At 50.7% G+C, this 21,149-nt stretch overlaps 1 protein-coding gene across 2 annotated transcripts; it reads right to left on the reverse strand.

Moving 5' to 3' along the window:
* Positions 1 to 5,817: 5,817 nt before the first annotated feature.
* LOC119946844 (SLAM family member 5-like) lies at positions 5,818 to 19,886 on the reverse strand. 2 transcript variants are annotated; one of them, XM_038768315.1, is made up of 5 exons: positions 19,810 to 19,886; positions 10,573 to 10,905; positions 9,853 to 10,176; positions 9,186 to 9,305; positions 5,818 to 5,894 (listed from the first exon to the last, which is right to left on the reverse strand). In XM_038768315.1, the coding sequence occupies exons 1-4, from the start codon at positions 19,865 to 19,867 to the stop codon at positions 9,214 to 9,216; spliced, it is 807 nt and encodes a 268-aa protein (XP_038624243.1). In that variant the 5' UTR covers positions 19,868 to 19,886; the 3' UTR covers positions 5,818 to 5,894; positions 9,186 to 9,213. The 2 variants fall into 2 exon arrangements, with proteins under 2 accessions (XP_038624243.1, XP_038624244.1); XM_038768316.1 differs by having other exon boundaries at positions 5,871 to 5,947.
* Positions 19,887 to 21,149: the final 1,263 nt, after the last annotated feature.

Raw genomic sequence — 21,149 nt, forward strand, 5'->3', positions numbered from 1 at the left:
CATATGAGAGACAGTCCCTACCCAACAGTGGGCTCACAGTCTAAAAGGGGGAGACGGAGAACAAAACCAAACATACTAACAAAATAAAATAAATAGAATGGATATGTACAAGTAAAATAAATAAATAAATAAATAAATAGAGTAATAAATATGTACAAACATATATACATATATACAGGTATATACATATATACAGGTAAGCCCCTTGACAATGCTTTAAGGTCAGAGGGTTTTCCACAAATTGGCGTCACCCTTGGCAACTTCCCCCAAGAAGGACCACCCCCATCACCGCCTGGACCAGAATCGCCCCCCTAAAAAGCCTCGTGATTGGGATATTTGTTAGGTGCCTCCCCTGCGCCAAGCACTGCAGTAAGCCCTGGAGTAGAGACGAGATAATAACAATAACGATAATAACGACAAGCGCTTAGTACAGTGCTCTGCCCACAGTAAGCGCTCAGTAAATACGATTGATGATAACCGTGGCCGTTGTTAAGGGCTTACTACGTGCCAGACACTGTACTAAGCGCCGGGGTGGGGACGAGCAAACCGGGCCCTGTCCCCCGTGGGGCTCGCCGTCTCATCCCCATTTTGCAGACGAGGGAACTGAGGCACGCGGAAGCCCAAGGGTGCCAGGCACTGTACTAAGCGCCGGGGTGGAGACGAGCAAATCGGGTTGGACGCGGTCCCCGTCCCCCGTGGGGCTCGCCGTCTCAATGCCCATTTTGCCGATGAGGGAACTGAGGCACGCGGAAGCCCAAGGGTCGCCCAGCAGACGCGTGGCGGAGCCGGGATTAGAACCCGGGTCCTCTGACCCCTCCAGGCCCCGACTTCTTTCCGTTAGGCCGCGCTGCTTCTCTGTGTTACATTGGAAAATTTGATTTTTAGGGTCCGTCTCCTTTCTGTGGTGGTTGTCAAGAAGTGCTTTTTATGTGTCAAGCACTGTGCTAAGCGCTGTGCAAGATAATTGGGTCCCGTATGGGGCTCGCGGTCTAAGGAGGAGGGAGAACAGCCACCCCGGCGCTTATGTACAGATCTGTAATTTATTATTTTTTAAAATTAATGTCTGCCTCCCTCCGCTCTAGACTATAAACTCATAATAATAATAATAATAATAATAATGATGGCATTTGTTAAGCGCTTACTACGTGCAAAGCACTGTTCTAAGCGCTGGGGAGGATACAATGTGATCAAGTTGTCCCGCGTGGGGCTCCCAGTCTTCATCCCCATTTTTACAGATGAGGGAACTGACTGTATTTATGAAGCGCTTACCATGCACAAAGCACTGTACTAAGCGCTTGGGAGAGCACGCGAACTGTATTTATTCATTCAATTGTGTTTATTGAGCGCTTACTGTGTTCAGAGCACTGTACTAAGCGCTTGGGAAGTGCAAGTTGGCCACATATAGAGACGGTCCTTACCCATTCAGTCAACTGCATTTATGAAGCGCTTACCGTGCGCAAGGCACTGTAGTAAGCGCTCGGGAGAGCATGCGAACTGTATTTATCCATTCAATCGTATTTATTGAGCGCTTACTGTGTGCAAAGCACTGTACTAAGCGCTTGGGAAGTACAAGTTGGCCACATATAGAGACGGTCCCTACTCATTCAGTAAACTGTATTTATGAAGCGCTTACCGTGCCCAAAGCACTGTACTAAGTGCTCGGGAGAGCACGCGAACTGTATTTATTCATTCAATCGTATTTATTGAGCGCTTACTGTGTGCAAAGCACTGTACTAAGCGCTTGGGAAGTACAAGTTGGCAACATAGAGAGACGGTCCCTACTCATTCAGTAAACTGTATTTATGAAGCGCTTACCGTGCACAAAGCACTGTACTAAGTGCTCGGGAGAGCACGTGAACTGTATTCATTCAATCGTATTTATTGAGCGCTTACTGTGTTCACAGCACTGTACTAAGCACTTGGGAAGTGCAAGTTGGCCACATATAGAGACGGTCCCTACTCATTCAGTCAACCGCATTTATGGAGCGCTTACCGTGCACAAAGCACTGTACTAAGCGCTCGGGAGAGCAGGCGTCAAACACTGTTCTAAGTGCTGGAGTGGAGACAAGAGAATCCGGACGGACACAGTCCCTGTCCCGCCTGGCTAAGCCGGCAGGAGAGAAGGGATTTCATCCCCATTCGACAGATGGGGAGCCGAGGCCCGGAGCCGTGAAATGACTTGCACAAGGTCACACAGCAGATGAGGGAGGAGCCGGGCTGTAGCCACTGGGCCACACTGCTTCTCCGGGTCTCCTTAATAATAATAATAATAATAATGATGGCATTTGTTAAGCGCTTACTATGTGCAAAGCACTGTTCTAAGCGCTGGGGGGGGATACAAGGTGATCAGGTTGTCCCACGTGGGGCTCACAGTCTTCATCCCCATTTGACAGATGAGGTAACCGAGGCTCCGAGAAGTTAAGTGACTTGCCCAAGGTCACACAGCAGACATGTGGTGGAGGCGGGATTCGAACCCATGACCTCTGACTCCAAAGCCCGGGCTCTTTCCACTGAGCCACGCTGCTTCCCTCTTAAAGCCACCCTACCCAACCTCCCCTCACCCCCCAAAACGCCACCCCGCTCCGCGCCACGCTGAGCGCCTCCTTGTCCTCAACTTCCCTTCTCCGCCGGTTGCCAGTTGGGTGACTTTGGGCAAGCCACTTGACTTCTCTGTGCCTCAGTTCCCTCATCTGGAAAATGGGGATGAAGACTGTGAGCCCCCTGCAACTTCATCACCTTGTAACCTCCCCGGCGCTTAGAACAGCGCTCCGCACATAGTAAGCGCATAATAAATGCCATCGTTATTATTATTCATTCATTCATTCGATCGTATTTATTGAGCGCTTACTGTGTGCAGAGCACTGGACTAAGCGCTTGGGAAGTACAAGTCGGTGACAATTATTACTACGGCTATTATTAGTCGTAGTCCAGCGCTGTGCACACAGTGAGCGCTCAATAAATAGGATCGAATGGATGAACTCTCTCACCTCTGACTCCATGCTCCCGCCTGGAAATCACTCCCTTTCCAAGCTCCTCCTCCTCCCAATTAATTCACAACACCCATTCCGGTGGTATTTGTTAATAATAATAAAATAATAATAATAATAATAATAATAATCATTTGTTAAGCGCTTACTATGTGCAAAGCACTGTTCTAAGCGCTGGGGAGGATACAGGGTGATCAGGATGTCCCACGTGGGGCTCACAGTCTTCATCCCCATTTTCCAGATGAGGTCACTGAGGTTCAGAGAAGTGAAGTGACTTGCCCAAGATCACACAGCAGGCATGTGGCGGAGCTGGGATTCGAACCCATGGCCTCTGACTCCAAAGCCCGGGCTCTTTCCACTGAGCCATGCTGCTTCTCAAGCCACGCTGTTAAGCGCTTACTACGTGCCAGGCACTGTACTAAGCGCTGGGGGCAGATACAAGCTAATCAGGTTGGATACAGTCCCTGTCCCACGCGGGACTCACCATCTTAATCCCCATTTTACAGATGAGGGAATTGAGGCACAGAGAAGTGAAGTGACTTACCCAAGGTCACGCGGCAGACGTAGGGCAGAGCCAGGATTAGAACCCAGATCCTTTGGACTCCTAAACCCGGGCTCCCCCCACTCAACCACGCTGTCCAATCTCATGTCTTACCTCTCCCTTCTCAGTGTTCAGTACAGTGCTTGAAGCATAGTAAGAGCTTAACGAACACCACATTTATCAATAACGACCGTGATAATAATTGCGATATTTATTAAGCACTTATTAGGCGCCAAGCACTGTACTAAGCACCAGGGTCGATACAAGTTAATCAGGTCGGACACGGTCCCCGTCCCAAATGGGACTCGGGGTCCAAATAGGAGGGAGAACAGGATTTGAATCCCCGTTTTCCAGATGAGGAAACAGAGGCAAAGGGAAGCGAAGTGACTTGCCCGAGATCACGCAGAGGACAGAGCGGCGGAGCCGGAATTCGAACCCAGGTTTTGAATCTCCATTTTCCAGATGAGGAAACAGAGGCAGAGGGAAGGGAAGTGACCGGCCCAAGGTCACGCAGCGGACAGAGTGGCGGAGCCAGAATTCGAACCCAGGTCCTCTGACTCCCAAGCCTGGGCTCTTTTAATGAGCGGAGTCCAAACAACAGCCTCCTAAACACCTATGGGCAGCGGGGTCAGTGAACTTTCCCCATCCGGTTGACCACCCCGTGGCTCACCTTCCCATAGTTGGGAATCGGTTCCTATTTATTGAGCGCCTCCTGTGTGCAAAGCGCTGCACTAAGCGTTTGGGAGAGGACAATATACCTGAGAAAACAGCTGAAAAGTCTTTTAGACCGCGAGCCCACCTTTTAATCAATCAATCGTATTTATTGAGCACTGACTGTGTGCAGAGCACTGTACTAAGCGCTTGGGAAGCGCTTTTAGACTTTTACTAAGCGCTTTTAGACTGTGAGCCCCCTGTTGGGTAGGGACCGTCTCTATATGTTGCCAACTTGTACTTCCCAAGCGCTTAGTACAGTGCTCTGCACACAGTAAGTGCTCAATAAATACGATTGATTGATTGATTGATTGATTGATTGAAAACCAAAACCCAACAGTCTGGCAGAAACGTGGAAAAACCGCCGCCTTCCGCTCCGTGTATTTATTCGTTATTTATCCGTTCTTTTAATTTCCGATTTTTCCCTCCGCTCCCACTCTATTCCTAAGGAATCTCAGCCCAGCTCCCCCCACCCGATCCGACTGAAGTCAGGGTCCTCTCCCTTCTCAGTGTTCGGTACAGTGCTTTGCGCATAGTAAGAGCTTAATGAACACCCGTGCCCAGGGTCACGCAGCATTTAGCTTTAATCAATCAATCAATCGTATTTATTGAGTGCTTACCGTGTGCAGAGCCCTGTACTAAGCGCTTGGGAAGTACAAATTGGCAACATATAGAGACGGTCCCTACACAACAGCGGGCTCACAGTCTAAAAGTCTGCTTTAAGCAGCGTGGCTCAGTGGAAAGCGCGCGGGCTTTGGAGTCAGAGGTCATGGGTTCAAATTCCGCCTCTGGCAATTGTCAGCTGGGTGACTTTGGGCAAGTGTGCCTCAGTTACCTCCCCTGTAAAATGGGGATTAAAATTGTGAGCCCCCTGTGGGACAACCTGATCACCTCGTAACCTCTCCAGCGCTTAGAATAATAATAATAATAATAATGATGGCATTTATTAAGCGCTTACTATGTACAAAGTACTGTTCTAAGCGCTGGGGAGGTTACAAGGTAATCAGGTTGTCCCACGGGGGGCTCACAGTCTTAATCCCCATTTTACAGATGAGGTAACTGAGGCAAAGAGAAGTTAAGTGACTTGCCCAAAGTCACACAGGGCTTTGCACATAGTAAGCGCTTAATAAATGCCATCCTTATTCAAGCGCTTAGGACAGCGCTCTGCACGCAGTAAGCGCTCAATAAATACGATTGATGATGATGGGGGGCATTTCACGTCTCAAAGACCCCCCGCAAAAAGCCGCAGGGCCCTCGCGATGCGTCGTCCCAACTCTCTACGGACGGTTTGGCCCGAGAACTCAAAACGGACGGAGCCGACGAAGAGATTGGCCGACTGAGATGGGCCCGGTTCCCGAACGGGTCACCGGGAAATTGTCAGGACGTCCAGGCCGGGCCCGGGCACTCGCCGGACGAGTCGGCCTCTTCTCCCGTCGTCGAGTTTCCTTGCGGCTGCGGCGTCGGGGGCGGTTCATCAGTCTTAGTCCCCATTTCGCAGATGAGGCGGCTGAGGCACAGAGAGGTTGAGTGACTTGCCCAAGGTCACACAGCTGACAGTTGGCGGGGTCGGGATTCGAACCCGTGACCTCTGACTCCCAAGCCTGTGCTTTTTCCACTGAGCCATTCAATCTTCCTGTGGTGCTGATCCTGTTCACCTAGGGTGCAATTCAAGTTCATTTCGGAGCTTAATTCTTTTTCGAAAACAAGTCTGTGTGAGAGCAAATGAGGGACCAGAGCTTGGTAATTAAGTGCAAACTCTTTACCCACCCCCTACCCCTCCCATTGGAGTGTTTTTTGCTTGTTTGTTTTTTTACACTGGTATTTACAATTCATGGAATATTTGTTACGCATTGACTAGGGCAGAGGTTATTCTGTCTACAAGACTTCTGCCAATTTGTACTTCCCAAGCGCTTAGTCCAGTGCTCTGCACATAGTAAGCGCTCAATAAATACGATTGATGACGACTGATGATGACTTTCTCCAAACAATGAAATTCTCCAATGCCCTGCTACGGGGCAAGGAAAATTCGGATGCTTGTGGTAGCAAATATTTCTTCCTGTGAGCCCACTGTTGGGTAGGGACTGTCTCTATATGTTGCCAATTTGTACTTCCCAAGCGCTTAGTACAGTGCTCTGCACATAGTAAGCGCTCAATAAATACAATTGATGACGATTGATGATGACTTTCTCCAAACAATGAAATTCTCCAATGCCCTGCTACGGGGCAAGGAAAACTCGGATGCTGGTGGTAGCAAATATTTCTTCCTGGGAGCCCACTGTTGGGTAGGGACTGTCTCTATATGTTGCCAATTTGTACTTCCCAAGCGCTTAGTCCAGTGCTCTGCACATAGTAAGCGCTCAATAAATACGATTGATGAAGAGACATCTGCAAGACTGGGTTAAAAATACCACTGAGGCTTTTTCCTCTTGGTCGGGTCATCACAGCACTATGTTAGGAAATATTTGGACAGTGTTAGCAGCCATTGGAAAACATGTAGTACATATTTACTATTCTTTTTATTTTGTGAATGATCAATCAATCAATCCATCGTATTTATTGAGCGCTTACTGTGTGCAGAGCACTGGACTAAGCGCTTGGGAAGTACAAGTTGGCAACATCTAGAGATAGTCCCTACCCAACAGTGGGCTCTATTTGTTCTGACGATTTTGACACGTGTCCACATGCTTTGTTTTGTTGTCTGTCTCCCCCTTCTAGACCGTGAGCCCGTTGTTGGGTAGGGACCGTCTCTATATGTTGCCAACTTTTACTTCCCAAGCGCTTAGTCCAGTGCTCTGCACACAGCAAGCGCTCAATACATATGATTGAATGAATGAATGAATGAATGGACGTCCACGTCACGCGACCCCTACAATAAAGATGACCGATTCTCGGCCTTGCCCCTTTTCCTCCGGAACCACGTCGGTGGGCCTTCTCCCGTTATCGCTTCCTGTTTTCTCCTCCCGGGGTCCCGGCTCTGCCTCGGTTTCCTCTCGGAAGGGGCCCGGGCGGGGCTTTGGGTCCACTCCAACCCCCCGGTCTCCCCCACAACCTCCCTCCTCGGAAACGCCGGACCCCCCCACTGCGGATTCCCACCGGCTTCCTGGCGTTCAGGGCGGAGGGCGGACGGGGGAGAGGGAATCAGCAGAAGAAGAATAATGATAATGATGGTATTTGTTAAGCGCTTACCATGTGCCGAGCACTGTTCGAAGCTCTGGGGGAGATACGAGGTCCACGGGTTGTCCCACGTGGAGCTCACTGTCTTCATCCCCATTTTCCAGATGAGGGAACTGAGGCCCAGAGAAGTGAACCGACTCGCCCAAGGTCACCCAGCTGACAAGTGGCAGAGCCGGGATTTGAACCCACGTCCTACAACTCCCAAGCCCGGGCCCTTTCCACTAAGCCACGCGTTAACTACATGCCGAGCACCGTACTGAGGGCTGGACGGATGCATGGCCTAGTGGCTACAGCCCGGGCCTGGGAAGCAGAAGGTCGTGGGTTCTAATCCTGACTCCGCCACCTGTCTGCTGTGTCACCTTGGGCAAGTCACTTGACTTCTCTGGGCCTCACTTCCCTCATCTGTAAAATGGGGATTGAGACCGTGAGCCCCCCTGGGAGAACCTGATCACCTTGTATCCCCCCCAGCGCTTAGAACAGTGCTTGGCACATAGTAAGCGCTGAACAAATACCATTGTCATTTAGAGAAGCAGCTTGGCTTAGTGGAAAAAGCCCGGGGTTGGGAGTCAGAGGTCGTGGGTTCTAATCCCGCTTCTGCCACTTGTCAGCTGGGTGACTTTGGGCAAGTCACTTCACTTCTCTGGGCCTCAGTTCCCTCATCTGTAAAATGGGGATGAAGACTGGGAGCCCTACCCTGATTACCTCGTATCTACCCAAGCGCTCAGAACAGTGCTTGGCACATAGTAAGCGCTTAACAAATGCCATCGTCATTATTCTTATTATTTAGTTGGACCGAGTCATTGTCCACGCGGGGCTTCCAGTCTAAGGGAAAGGTGGGATCGAGGGTCAGAGGTCAGGTTAGAGAAGCAGCGTGGCTCACTGGAAAGAGCACAGGCTCTGGAGTCAGAGGTCATGGGTTCAAATCCCAGCTCTGCCAATTGTCAGCTGAGTGACTTTGGGCAAATCACTTAACTTCTCTGGGCCTCAGTTCCCTCATCTGTAAAATGGGGATTAAGACTGGGAGCCCCCCGTGGGACAACCTGATCACCTTGTTAACCTCCCCAGGGCTTAAGAGAAGTAGCGTGGCTCAGTGGAAAGAACCTGGGCTTTGGAGTCAGAGGTCATGGGTTCAAATCCTGGCTCTGCCAATTGTCAGCTGAGTGACTTTGGGCAAATCACTTAACTTCTCTGGGCCTCAGTTCCCTCATCTGTAAAATGGGGATTAAGACTGGGAGCCCCCCGTGGGACAACCTGATCACCTTGTTAACCTCCCCAGGGCTTAAGAGAAGCAGCGTGGCTCAGTGGAAAGAGTCCTGGCTTTGGAGTCAGAGGTCATGGGTTCAAATCCCGGCTCCGCCAATTACCAGCTGTGTGACTTTGGTCAAGTCACTTAACTTCTCCGTGCCTCAGTTCTCTCATCTGTAAAATGGGGATTAAGACTGTGAGCCTCCCGTGGGGCGACCTGATCACCTTGTAACTCCCCAGCCTTAGAACAGTGCTTTGCACATAGTAAGCGCTTAAGAAATGCCATCATTATTATTATTAGGGGTCACGGTCGGAGTCCGATGACTGGCCCTGCTCTCTCGGCTTCCCTTCCCGCCTCGGGAGCCCCGGGAAACCAGTGGCTCCAGCGGCCCCTGCTGTCGGGCTCCGTCCACACAGCAGCCTCCCTGAACAACCACCACCGGCTGCGCTGGGGAGAGCGGCTCTCGCCTGGGAGGGCGGACGAGGGGAAAAGGGAGAACGGCTGAAGTTGGGGTCACCTGGCTTACCTGCCCCTCTCCGCCTCCATCTTCTCCTTTAATCGTAATCCATCCGCAGGGACAGGGACAGCAGCAGAGCGGCGGAGATAATCCCGTTTAGGGGGAAGGCGTTCACCGAGGAAGCCGCCCCTGGAATAATAGACGCCCCCAACCCATCCTCACACCACCAGTCAGAGGCCAAGAGGCCGGCGTTGAGGGGGGCCGGTGGAGGTAGCTGAAAGCGGTCTGTGGCGACACCCCACATAGGTCGGTCTGTCCTATCTATTGAGCGCTTACCGTGTGCAGAGCACCGGTATGTGACTCCGGGCAAGTCACTTCACTTCTCTGGGCCTCAGTTCCCTCATCTGGAAAATGGGGATTAAGACTGTGAGCCCCCCGTGGGACAACCTGATCGCCTTGTAACCTCCCCAGTGCTTAGAACAGTGCTTTGCACATAGTAAGCGCTTAACAAATACCATCATTATTATAAGCGCTTAGTACAGTGCTCTGCACATAGTAAGCACTCAATAAATACGATTGATTGATTGATTGAGAGGACGACAGAGCGACAAACGGACCCAATTCCCCGCCCACAGCGAGCTGACGGTCTAGAGGACGAGCTGACCATCTACAGTCTCCCTTGGGGTGGGCAGCAGGACAGTGTGGGGACCCCCGAATTAATTGAACTTCTGGGTACCTTTAGTGGAAGACTCCGGTGAGGGGCAGGGGTCCCCGAGTTGGATGGAGGCGCTTCTCTCCTGGGCGGGAGAGTGGGCCAGGCAGGTGAAGGAGGTGACGTTGGGATGGGGCGAAGGCAGGGCCAGGCTGAGGGTCCGGTGGTCGGGGGACAGCCCCCGCCGCTCCGCCCCTGCCAGTTCCTCCGGGGGGTCCCCCCTCCTCCAGCTCACGGTCACGGCCGCCCCCTCTCCCGCCCCCGGGAGCCGACACTCCAGAGTCACGTTGCACCAGGCCGAGACCCGGCTTGCGGGCCGCCAGTGGATCTCGGGGACGGGCACCGGCTCTGACAGAGGAGAGACAGCGGGGGTCAGGGCCCGGGGGAGCCACCCGATGGGGACCCCCGACCCCTCGCCCTCACTGATGTGGAGACTGGGAGGATGCCCCCGGTTGGCGGAGGGGGAAACCGAGGCGGGGAAAGGGGAGGCGAGGGCCGGCAAGGTGACGGTTCCTCTGCTTCTAGTCTCTGTGGCCCAGGAGGGGATAATGGGGTGGGGAAAATGAGGTGGATACTGAGGCACAAGGTGATGCGGGGAGAGGGGACAGCTTGACCTCGGCTACAGGGGGGAGCCAGGGTGAGGCAACTCACCGCGGGCCGGACGGCGAGGTGACCGCCAGCCAGCCCGTCCTCGGCGTCCAGCCCGGCAGAGGGTCCCCCCGCCCCCCCGAGCCCCTCTCTCACCGTACACCGCGAGGGTGAATTGCTGCTTCTGGACCGTTCCCGACTGGAATTTGACTTGGGCCTCGTAGGTGCCGCTGTCCTCAGGAGTCACATCCAGCAACCGCAGGGAGATCCCGGCGACATTGTGGACCCTCTGTTTGTAGCTCTCCTGGACCCAGGTGGGAAGGGTCCCCTGAGACCCGGGCCGGAGCTCCACGATAGCCTGCTTCTTGGTCACGAAGGTCCATTCGACCGCCCGCAAGTCGGAGGTCACGGAGACGTTTAGGGGGAAGAGGACGGAGTCTCCCCGCGTGTGGTTCATGGGGGGCCCCTGCGCCCCAACGATCCAGGCACCTACGACACAGGGGGCGGACGCTCAGCGCGGGATGGCGATCCGGACGCCAGGCCGGAGACTGCGGGGGCGAGGGGGTGGACGGCTCCTGGAGCAGGGGTCGCCTCAGGGCCCCACTTCCATCCTCCAGCATGGTAGTAACAGGGTGGTCCCGGAGATACAGCGGAGCAGGCGGACCGGGGGGACCGCTGGTTGCGGGTTCTAATTCCCCCTCAGCTCCCCGATGCTGTGTGTCCCGGGGCCAGCCCTTTCCCCTCTCTGGGCCTCACTAACCACCCCAGGACGCCACAGGGTGGAAGCAGGATGGGCAGTAGAAGATCTCAGTTAGAGAACTGCTCAACGAGGAATGACAATAATAATAATAATAATGGTATTTGTTAAGCGCTTACTACGTGCCAAGCACTGTTCTAAGCACTGGGGAGGTTACAAGGTGATCAGGTTGTCCCACGGGGGGCTCACAGTCTCAATCCCCATTTTCCAGATGAAGTCACTGAGGCCCAGAGAAGTTATGTATATACCTGCATATATGTATATATGTTTGTACATATTGATTACTCTATTTATTTAGTTATTTTACTTTTACATATCTAGTCTATTTATTTATTTATTTATTTATTTATTTATTTTACTTGTACATATCTATTCTATTTATCTTCTTTTGTTAATATGTTTGGTTTTGTTCTCTGTCTCCCCCTTCTAGACTGTGAGCCCGCTGTTGGGTAGGGACTGTCTCCAAATGTTGCCAACTTGTACTTCCCAAGCGCTTCGTACAGTGCTCTGCACACAGTAAGTGCTCAATAAATGCAACTGATTGATGATTGATTAATCGACTTGCCCATTACCATCATCATCACCCAGCTGACAAGTGGCAGAGGCAGGATTAGAACCCATGACCTCTGACTCCCAAACCCGGGCTCTTCCCACTGAGCCACAATGCTGGCTGGTATTTGTTAAGCGCTTACTATGTGCCAGGCACTGTACTAAGCACTGGGGTGGAAACAGGCAAATAATAATAATAATAATGGCATTTGTTAAGCGCTTACTATGTGCAAAGCACTGTTTTAAGTGCTGGGGGTGGGGGGGAATACAAGGTGATCAGGTTGTCCCACGGGGGGCTCACAGTCTTCATCCCCATTTTACAGATGAGGTAACTGAGGCCCAGAGAAGTCAGGTGACCTGCCCAAGGTCACACAGCAGACATGTGTCAGAGCCGGGATTCGAACCCATGACCTCTGACTCCAAAGCCCGGGCTCTTTCCACTGAGCCACGCTGCTTCCCAGCCCCTGTCCCACAGGGGGGATCCCAGTCTCAATCCCCATTTGACAACTGAGGGAACTGAGGCTCAGAGAAGTAAAGTGACTCGCTCCAGGTCACCCAGCAGACAGTGTGGCTCAGGGGAAAGAGTATGGACTTTGGAATCAGAGGTCATGGATTCAAATCCCGGCTCCACCAATTGCCAGCTGTGTGACTTTGGGCAATCAATCAATCAATCAATCGTATTTATTGAGCGCTTACTATGTGCAGAGCACTGTACTAAGCGCTTGGGAAGTACAAATTGGCATCACATAGAGACAGTCCCTACCCAACAGTGGGCTCACAGTCTAAAAGGGGGAGACAGAGAACAGAACCAAACATACCAACAAAATAAAATAAGTAGGATAGAAATGTACAAGTAAAATAAATAAATAGAGTAATAAATATGTACAACCATATATACATATATACAGGTGCTGTGGGGAAGGGAAGGAGGTAAGACGGGGGGATGGAGAGGGGGACGAGGGGGAAGAGGGGGACGAGCCACTTAACGTCTCTGTGCCTCAGTTACCTCATCTGTAGAAAGGGGATTAAGACTGGGAGCCCCTCCGTGGGACAACCCGATCACCTTGTAACCTCCCCAGCGCTTAGAACAGTACTTGGCACAGAGTAAGCGCTTAATAAATGCCATCGTTATTTTATTATTAAGTAGACAGGCATCAATAGCATCAAAATAAATAGAATGATAGGTACATACACAGAATTAATAAAGTAAATAGAATAATAAATATATACATATATACCCAAGTGCTATGGGGCGGGAGCGGTAGAGCCGAGGAAGGGAGTAGGGACGATGGGGAGGGGAGTACTTGGCACGTAGTTCGTGCTTAACAAATACCACTAGAAGAAAAAAATTGAAGAGTCGCGTGATAAGACACCGAAAGTGGGAAAATGGAAACCCGGGACAAAATTTTCCGCTTCTCTCCGAGGTTCCCCTTTCGAATCCATGTGAGAGAGCTGAGTCAGAGTTCAGGGAGGAGGTGGGAAAGAGGCCGGAGGTCAAAGGCTTACTGAAGGTCCATCTCCTCCAGGAGGCCTTCACAGATTAAGCCCCCCCCTTTCCTCTTAAATAATAATAATAATGGCATTTATTAAGAGCTTACTATGCGCAAAGCACTGTTTTAAGCGCTGGGGAGGTTACAAGGTGATCAGGTTGTCCTACCGGGGGCTCACAGTCTTCATCCCCATTTTACAGATGAGGGAACTGAAGCACAGAGAAGAGAAGTGATTTGCCCAAAGTCACCCAGCTGGCAATTGGAGGAGCCGGGATTTGAACCCATGACCTCTGACTCCAAAGCCCGGGCTCTTTCCACTGAGCCACGCTGGGAGCTCTGTCTCCCCCTTCTAGACTGTGAGCCCACTGTTGGGTAGGGACTGTCTCTCTACGTTGCCAACTTGTACTTCCCAAGCGCTTAGTACAGTGCTATGCACACGGTAAGCGCTCAATAAATACAATTGATTGATTGATTGTAGTGTTTGTTAAGCACTTACTAAGGTGGCAGTCAGTCAATTATATTTACTGAGCGCTTACCGTGTGCAGGGCACTGTACTAAGCACTTGGGAGAGTACACTATAACATGAAGGAGACACATTACCGGCCCACAGTCAGGGGTGCTAATCCCGGCTCTGTCACTTGTCGGCTGTGGGACTTTGGGCAAGTCACTTGACTTCTCTTTTAGACTGTGAGCCCACTGTTGGGTAGGGACCGTCTATATGTTGCCAACTTGGACTTCCCAAGCGCTTAGTACAGTGCTCTGCACACGGTAAGCTCTCAATAAATACGATTGACTGATTCTCTGGGCCTCAGACCCCCTTCCTTCCTCTCCCCCTCGTTCCCCTCTCCACACACCCCCCCCGTCTTACCTCCTTCCCTTCCCCACAGCACCTGTATATATGTATATATGTTTGTACATATTTATTACTCTATTTATTTATTTTACTTGTACATATCTATTCTATTTATTTTATTTTGTTAATATGTTTGGTTTTGTTCTCTGTCTCCCCCTTCTAGACTGTGAGCCCGCTGTTGGGTAGGGACTGTCTCTCTATGTTGCCAACTTGGACTTCCCAAGCGCTTAGTACAGTGCTCTGCACACAGTAAGCGCTCAATAAATACGATTGATTGATTGATTGATTGATTGATTGGAAAATGGGGATGAAGACGGCGAGCCCCACGTGGGACAACCTGATCACCTTGTAGCCATCCCAGCGCTTAGAACAGTTCTTGGCACATAGTAAGTGCTTAGCAAATGCCATCATCATTATTATTATTATTAGAGGGGGAGGCAGACAATGATAGAAATCAATAAATGATGGAGATAATAATAATAATGGCATTTATTAAGAACTGACTATGTGCCAAGCACTGATCTAAGCGGTGGGGAGGTTACAAGGTGATCAGGTTGTCCCACGTGGGGCTCACAGTCTTCATCCCCATCTTCCAGATGAGGGAACTGAGGCCCAGAGAAGTGAAGTGACTTGCCCAAAGTCACCCAGCTGACAATTGGCAGAGCCGGGATTTGAACCCGTGACCTCTGATTCCAAAGCCCGGGCTCTTTCCACTGAGCCACGCTGCTTCTCTGATGGACATAAGCGATGTGGGGCTCGCCTTACCTCCTTCCCCTCCCCACCGCACCTGTATATATGTTTGTACTCATTTATTACTCTATTTATTAATTTTACTTGTACATATTTATTCTATTTATTTTATTTTGTTAATATGTTTTGTTTTGTCATCTGTCTCCCCCTTCTAGACTGTGAGCCCGCTGTTGGGTAGGGACCGTCTCTATGTGTTGCCGACTTGGACTTCCCAAGCGCTCTGTACACAGTAAGCGCTCAATAAATACGATTGAACGAATGAATGAGCAGGGATTCATTCAATCGTATTTCAATCGTATTTATTGAGCGCTTACTGTGTGCAGAGCACTGTACTAAGCGCTTAATGAAGAAAGGGGATGAATAAAGGGAGCGAGAGGGGAGCGGGAGAGGAGGACGGGGGGCTCAGTCAGGGAATCAATCAATTGTATTTATTGAGCACTTGCTGTGTGCCGAGCACTGTAGTAAGCGCTTGGGAAGTGCAAGTTGGCAACATCTAGAGACGGCCCCTACCCAAGGAGACGGGCCGTCAACAGGGCGGGGAGAGGAATCGTCTGGAGGATGTGAGGAGGAAGGGTGGTCCAGGCCAGCGGCCGGATGTGGGGGAGAGGGTGAGGGTGAGTGAGATAGACGAGATGGAGGGGAGGGGAGAAAGTTGGCACTAGAAGAGAGAAATATGCGGGCAGGGGCAGAGGAGGAGGGCAGTGGGGTGAGGGGATGGAGGCCTTTAAAGCCGCGGGTGAGGAGTTTCTGTCTGACATCCGCCAAGCTCGCTCTCTTCCTCCCTTCAAGGCCCTGCTGAGAGCTCACCTCCTCCAGAAGGCCTTCCCAGACTGAGCCCCTTCCTTCCTCTCCCCCTCGTCCCCCTCTCCATCCCCCCCATCTTACCTCCTTCCCTTCCCCACAGCACCTGTATATATCTATATATGTTTGTACATATTTTTTTTTACTCTATTTATTTATTTATTTTATTTGTACATATCTATTCTATTTATTTTATTTTGTTAGTATGTTTGGTTTTGTTCTCTGTCTCCCCCTTTTAGACTGTGAGCCCACTGTTGGGTCGGGACTGTCTCTATATGTTGCCAATTTGTACTTCCCAAGCGCTTAGTACAGTGCTCTGCACATAGTAAGCGCTCAATAAATACGATTGATGATTGATGATGACGTCGAGGTGGACGGGCAACCCTGGAGGGCCTAGAGGAGCGGGGAAACACGGCCTGAGCCAACTTGTACTTCCCAACCGCTTAGTACAGGCTCTGCATACTAATAATAATAATAATGTTGGTATATGTTAAGCGATTACTATGTGCCAAGCACTGTTCTAAGCACTGGGGAGGATACAAGGTAATCAAGGTTGTCCCACGTGGGGCTCACAGTTGCACACAGTAATAATAATAATAATGCTGGTATTTGTTAAGCGCTTACTATGTGCCAAGCACTGTTCTAAGCGCTGGGGGGGGGGATACAAGGTAATCAAGGTTGTCCCACGTGGGGCTCACAGTTGCACACAGTAATAATAATAATAATAATAATAATGTTGGTATTTGTTAAGCGCTTACTATGTGCCAAGCACCGTTCTAAGCGCTGGGGAGGATACAAGGTAATCAAGGTTGTCCCACGTGGGGCTCACAGTTGCACACAGTAATAATAATAATAATGTTGGTATTTGTTAAGCGCTTACTATGTGCCAAGCACTGTTCTAAGCGCTGGGGAGGATACAAGGTAATCAAGGTTGTCCCACGGGGGGCTCACAGTTGCACACAGTAATAATAATAATAATGCTGGTATTTGTTAAGCGCTTACTATGTGCCAAGCACTGTTCTAAGCGCTGGGGAGGATACAAGGTAATCAAGGTTGTCCCACGTGGGGCTCACAGTTGCACACAGTAATAATAATAATAATAATAATAATAATGTTGGTATTTGTTAAGCGCTTACTATGTGCCAAGCACTGTTCTAAGCACTGGGGAGGATACAAGGTAATCAAGGTTGTCCCACATGGGGCTCACAGTTGCACACAGTAATAATAATAATAATAATAATAATAATGTTGGTATTTGTTAAGTGCTTACTGTGTGCCAAGCACTGTTCTAAGCGCTGGGGAGGATACAAGGTAATCAAGGTTGTCCCACGGGGGGCTCACAGTCTTCATCCCCATGAGTTATGAGGGAACTGAGGCCCAGAGAAGTGAAGTGACTTGCCCAAAGTCACACAGCTGGCAATCGGCGGAGCCGGGATTTGAACCCACGACCTCTGACTCCAAAGCCCAGGCTCTTTCCTGTATATATGTATATGTGTTTGTACATATTTATTACTCTATTTATTTATTTATTTATTCTACTTGTACATATCTATTCTATTTATTTTATTTTGTTAGTATGTTTGGTATTGTTCTCTGTCTCCCCCTTTTAGACTGTGAGCCCACTGTTGGGTAGGGTCTGTCTCTATATGTTGCCAATTTGTACTTCCCAGGCGCTTAGTACAGTGCTCTGCACATAGTAAGCGCTCAATAAATACAATTGATTGATTGATTGATTGATCTTTCCACTGAGCCACGCTGCTACATGCTTACTCCGTGCCGGGCACTGTTCTAAGCGCAGGGGAGGTGACAAGGGGATCAAGGTTGTCCCCCGTGCGGCTCCCAGTCTTCATCCCCATTTTCCAGATGAGGGGAACTGAGGCCCAGAGGAGTGACTCGCCCAAAGCCACCCGGCCGACAAGTGGCGGAGCCGGGATTTGAACCCACGACCTCTGCCATCAAAGCCTGGGCTGTTGCCACTGAGCCAGTAAGCGCTCAATAAATACGATTGATGATGATGATGATGATGATTTTGGGAGAAAAATGGAGTGAAGTCCGGACTGGAGAGTGTCTAAGCCTTGGGGTAGATACGAGATAACGGGGTTGGACCCATTCCCTGTCCCACGTGGCGCTCACCCCGTCTGAAATCTCCACTTCACAGATAAGGATAATCTCCATTATACAGACAAGGAAACCGAGGCCCGGAGAATAATAATAATAATAATAATAATAATAATAATAATAATAATTGGCATTTATTAAGCGCTTACTATGTGCAAAGCACTGTTCTAAGCGCTGGGGAGGCTACAGGGTGATCAGGTTGTCCCAGGTGGGGCTCACAGTCTTAATCCCCATTTTACAGATGAGGTCACTGAGGCCCAGAGAAGTGAAGTGACTTGCCCAAGATCACACAGCAGACATGTGGTGGAGTCGGCATTCGAACCCATGACCTCTGACTCCAAAGCCCGGGCTCTTTCCACTGAGCCACGCACTGAAGTGACCCGCCCCAGGTCACGCAGCAGCCGAGCGGCCGAGCCCGTGTTGGTTCCCCGAGGTTCTGCTTCTTGCTGTGTGACTTTGGTCAAATCGCGTGGCTCAGGGGAAAGAGCCCGGGCTTTGGAGTCGGAGGTCATGGGTTCAAATCCCCACTCCACCGATTGTCAGCTGGCACAACTTCTCTGGGCCTCGGTTCCCTCATCTGTAAAATGGGGATTAAGACAGTGAGCCCCACCTGGGACAACCTGATCACCTTGTAACCTCCCCAGCGCTTAGAACAGTGCACTGCACATAGTAAGCGCTTAATAAATGCCATCATTATTATTATTATTATTAAATCACTTCACTTCTCTGAGCTTCAGTGACCTCATCCGTAAAATGGGAGTTTGAGAGAGTGAGCCCCACGTGGGACAGGGGCTGGGTCCAATCTGACTTGCCGGCGACCGCCCCACCGCTCAGTACAGTGCCTGGTACATAGTAAGCGCTTAACAGATACCATTATCATCATCATCATCAATCGTATTTATTGAGCGCTTACTATGTGCAGAGCACTGTACTAAGCGCTTGGGAAGTACAAATTATCATCACTATTACCATCTTGTATCTCCCCCAGCGCTTAGAACAGGGCTGGCAACTCTGTGAGCCCCCGCTTCTAGACTTTGAGCCCGTTGTTGGGTAGGGACCGTCTCTCTCTGTTGCCGACTTGGACTTCCCAAGCGCTCAGTACAGTGCTCTGCACGCAGTAAGCGCTCAATAAATACGACTGAATGAATGAAGTGCTTATCAAATACCATTATTATTATCGCTATTCTGATCTCATAGCTACCCCAGCGCTCAGAATAGTGCAGGCACCTAGTAAGCGCTTAACAAATACCATCCAAAAAAAAAAGGGTGGGAGCCCAGAGAGGTTGAGCGGCATTCCTGAGGTCACAAAGCGGGTGGATGAAGAATCCCCCAGGCCCGGGGTCTTTCCCTCCCCGGATTTGGCCTCCAGTTTTGGCGGTTTGGAGGTCGTGTGGCGGCCTGATGGGGGAGGCTTATGGGGGGGACGCTTCCAGAGCTACAGCTGATCAATCAATCAATCGGTCGTATTTATTGAGCGCTTACTGCGTGCAGAGCACTGTACTAAGCGCTTGGGAAGTCCAAGTTGGCAACATATAGAGACGGTCCCTACCCAACGGCGGGCTCACAGTCTAAAAGCCGGTGACCCCCCAAGGTCCAGTTTTGGCAGTTTGACGCTTCCTGGAGGTCGTGTGGTGGCCTGACGGGGGAGGCCTATGGGGGGGACGCCTCCAGGGCTACAGTCGGTGACCCCCCAAGTCCATTTTTGGCGGTTGACGCTTCCTGGAGGTCGTGGAAAAGACTGTGAGCCCACTGTTGGGTAGGGACCGTCTCTATATGTTGCCAACTTGGACTTCCCAAGCGCTCAGTACAGTGCTCTGCACACAGTAAGCGCTCAGTAAATACGATTGATGATGAGGAGGAGGCCTACAGGGGGGGACGCTTCCAGGGCTACAGCCGGTGACCCCCAAGGCCTGTGCCCGAGCGCCGCCCATCCCGGGGCATCATCATCATCATCATCAATCGTATTTATTGAGCGCTTACTGCGTGCAGAGCACTGTACTAAGCGCTTGGGAAGTACAAGTAAGCCGCAGGGTCAGTCCGGGGGGACCGAGGGGGCGAGCCAGCCGGTCACTCACCGGACAGGAAGCCCGCCAGCCGCAGTAGTCCCCCGGGGCCTCTGGACGTCCGCTCCATCTGGACCCTCTCCCTGGGTGCGGCCTTCCCCTTCCCCCTTCCCAGTCTCCCTCCCAGAGGTCACCGCCTCTGTACTGGACACCCCCCCCCCCCCCACAAAAGCAGCTCTCCCTTGGGGGTCTCCACCGGCCCCCCTCCCAACCGCGGCTTTAATTTCCGCCCCAGATCATCCGCCCAATATGGGAAGCAGAGACAGGATGTGAGAGGAGGAGGAGGAAATGTGGGGGGCGGGAGGGGAGGGGAGGGCCTAGTTCTGTCTGCACGGTCCTAATATCACAGTCCCCCCCAAGATCGCCTTAGTACAGTGCTCTGCACATAGTAAGCGCTCAATAAATACGATTGATGATGATGATGATCGCCGAGGAAACCCACATCCCCGCCGAGGGTCAGGGAAGTTGGGGGACGGAGGCCGGATGGAGAAGCCGGGCGGCCGATTAGAAAAAACCCAGCCTGGGACTCGGAGGACCTGGGTTCTAAACCTGGCTCCGCTGCTTTTAACCTTACTTCTCCGGGCCTCAGTTTCCCCAACTCCAAAGAGGGCACAGTCTAGCTTTTCACTATCATTCGCTTTGTTCTGACGACTTGACGCCCGTCCACGTGTTGCGTTTGGCCATCCGTCTCCCCCTTCTCGACTGTGAGCCCGTTGTTGGGTAGGGACCGCCTCTATAGGTTGCCGACTTGTCCTTCCCAAGCGCTCAGTCCAGTGCTCTGCACACAGTAAGCGCTCAATAAATACGATTGAATGAATGAATGAACAAATGTCACCATTATTAGTAGTAGTAGTAAGCGCTCAATAAATACGATTGAACGAATGAACCCTCTCCTTCTTCATTGTTGGGTAGGGACCATCTCTATCTGTTGCCGACTTGGACTTCCCAAGCGCTCAGTACAGTGCTCTGCACACAGGGAGCGCTCAATAAATACGATTGAATGAATGAATGAACAAATATCATTATTATTAGTAGTAGTAAGCACTCAATAAATACGATTGAACGAATGAATGAACAAATATCATTATTATTAGTAGTAGTAAGCGCTCAATAAATATGATTGAATGAATGAACAAATATCATTATTATTAGTAGTAGTAAGCGCTCAATAAATACGATTGAACGAATGAACCCTCTCCTTGTTCACTGTTGGGTAGGGACCGTCTCTCTATGTTGCCAACTTGTCCTTCCCAGGCGCTTAGTCCAGTGCTCTGCACACAGTAAGCGCTCAATAAATATGATTGAAAGAATGAATGAACAGATATCATTATTAGTAGTAGTAGTAAGCGCTC

Source organism: Tachyglossus aculeatus, chromosome Y4 (assembly GCF_015852505.1).
Source record: "Tachyglossus aculeatus isolate mTacAcu1 chromosome Y4, mTacAcu1.pri, whole genome shotgun sequence".
In the NCBI taxonomy this organism is placed as follows: domain Eukaryota; kingdom Metazoa; phylum Chordata; class Mammalia; order Monotremata; family Tachyglossidae; genus Tachyglossus; species Tachyglossus aculeatus.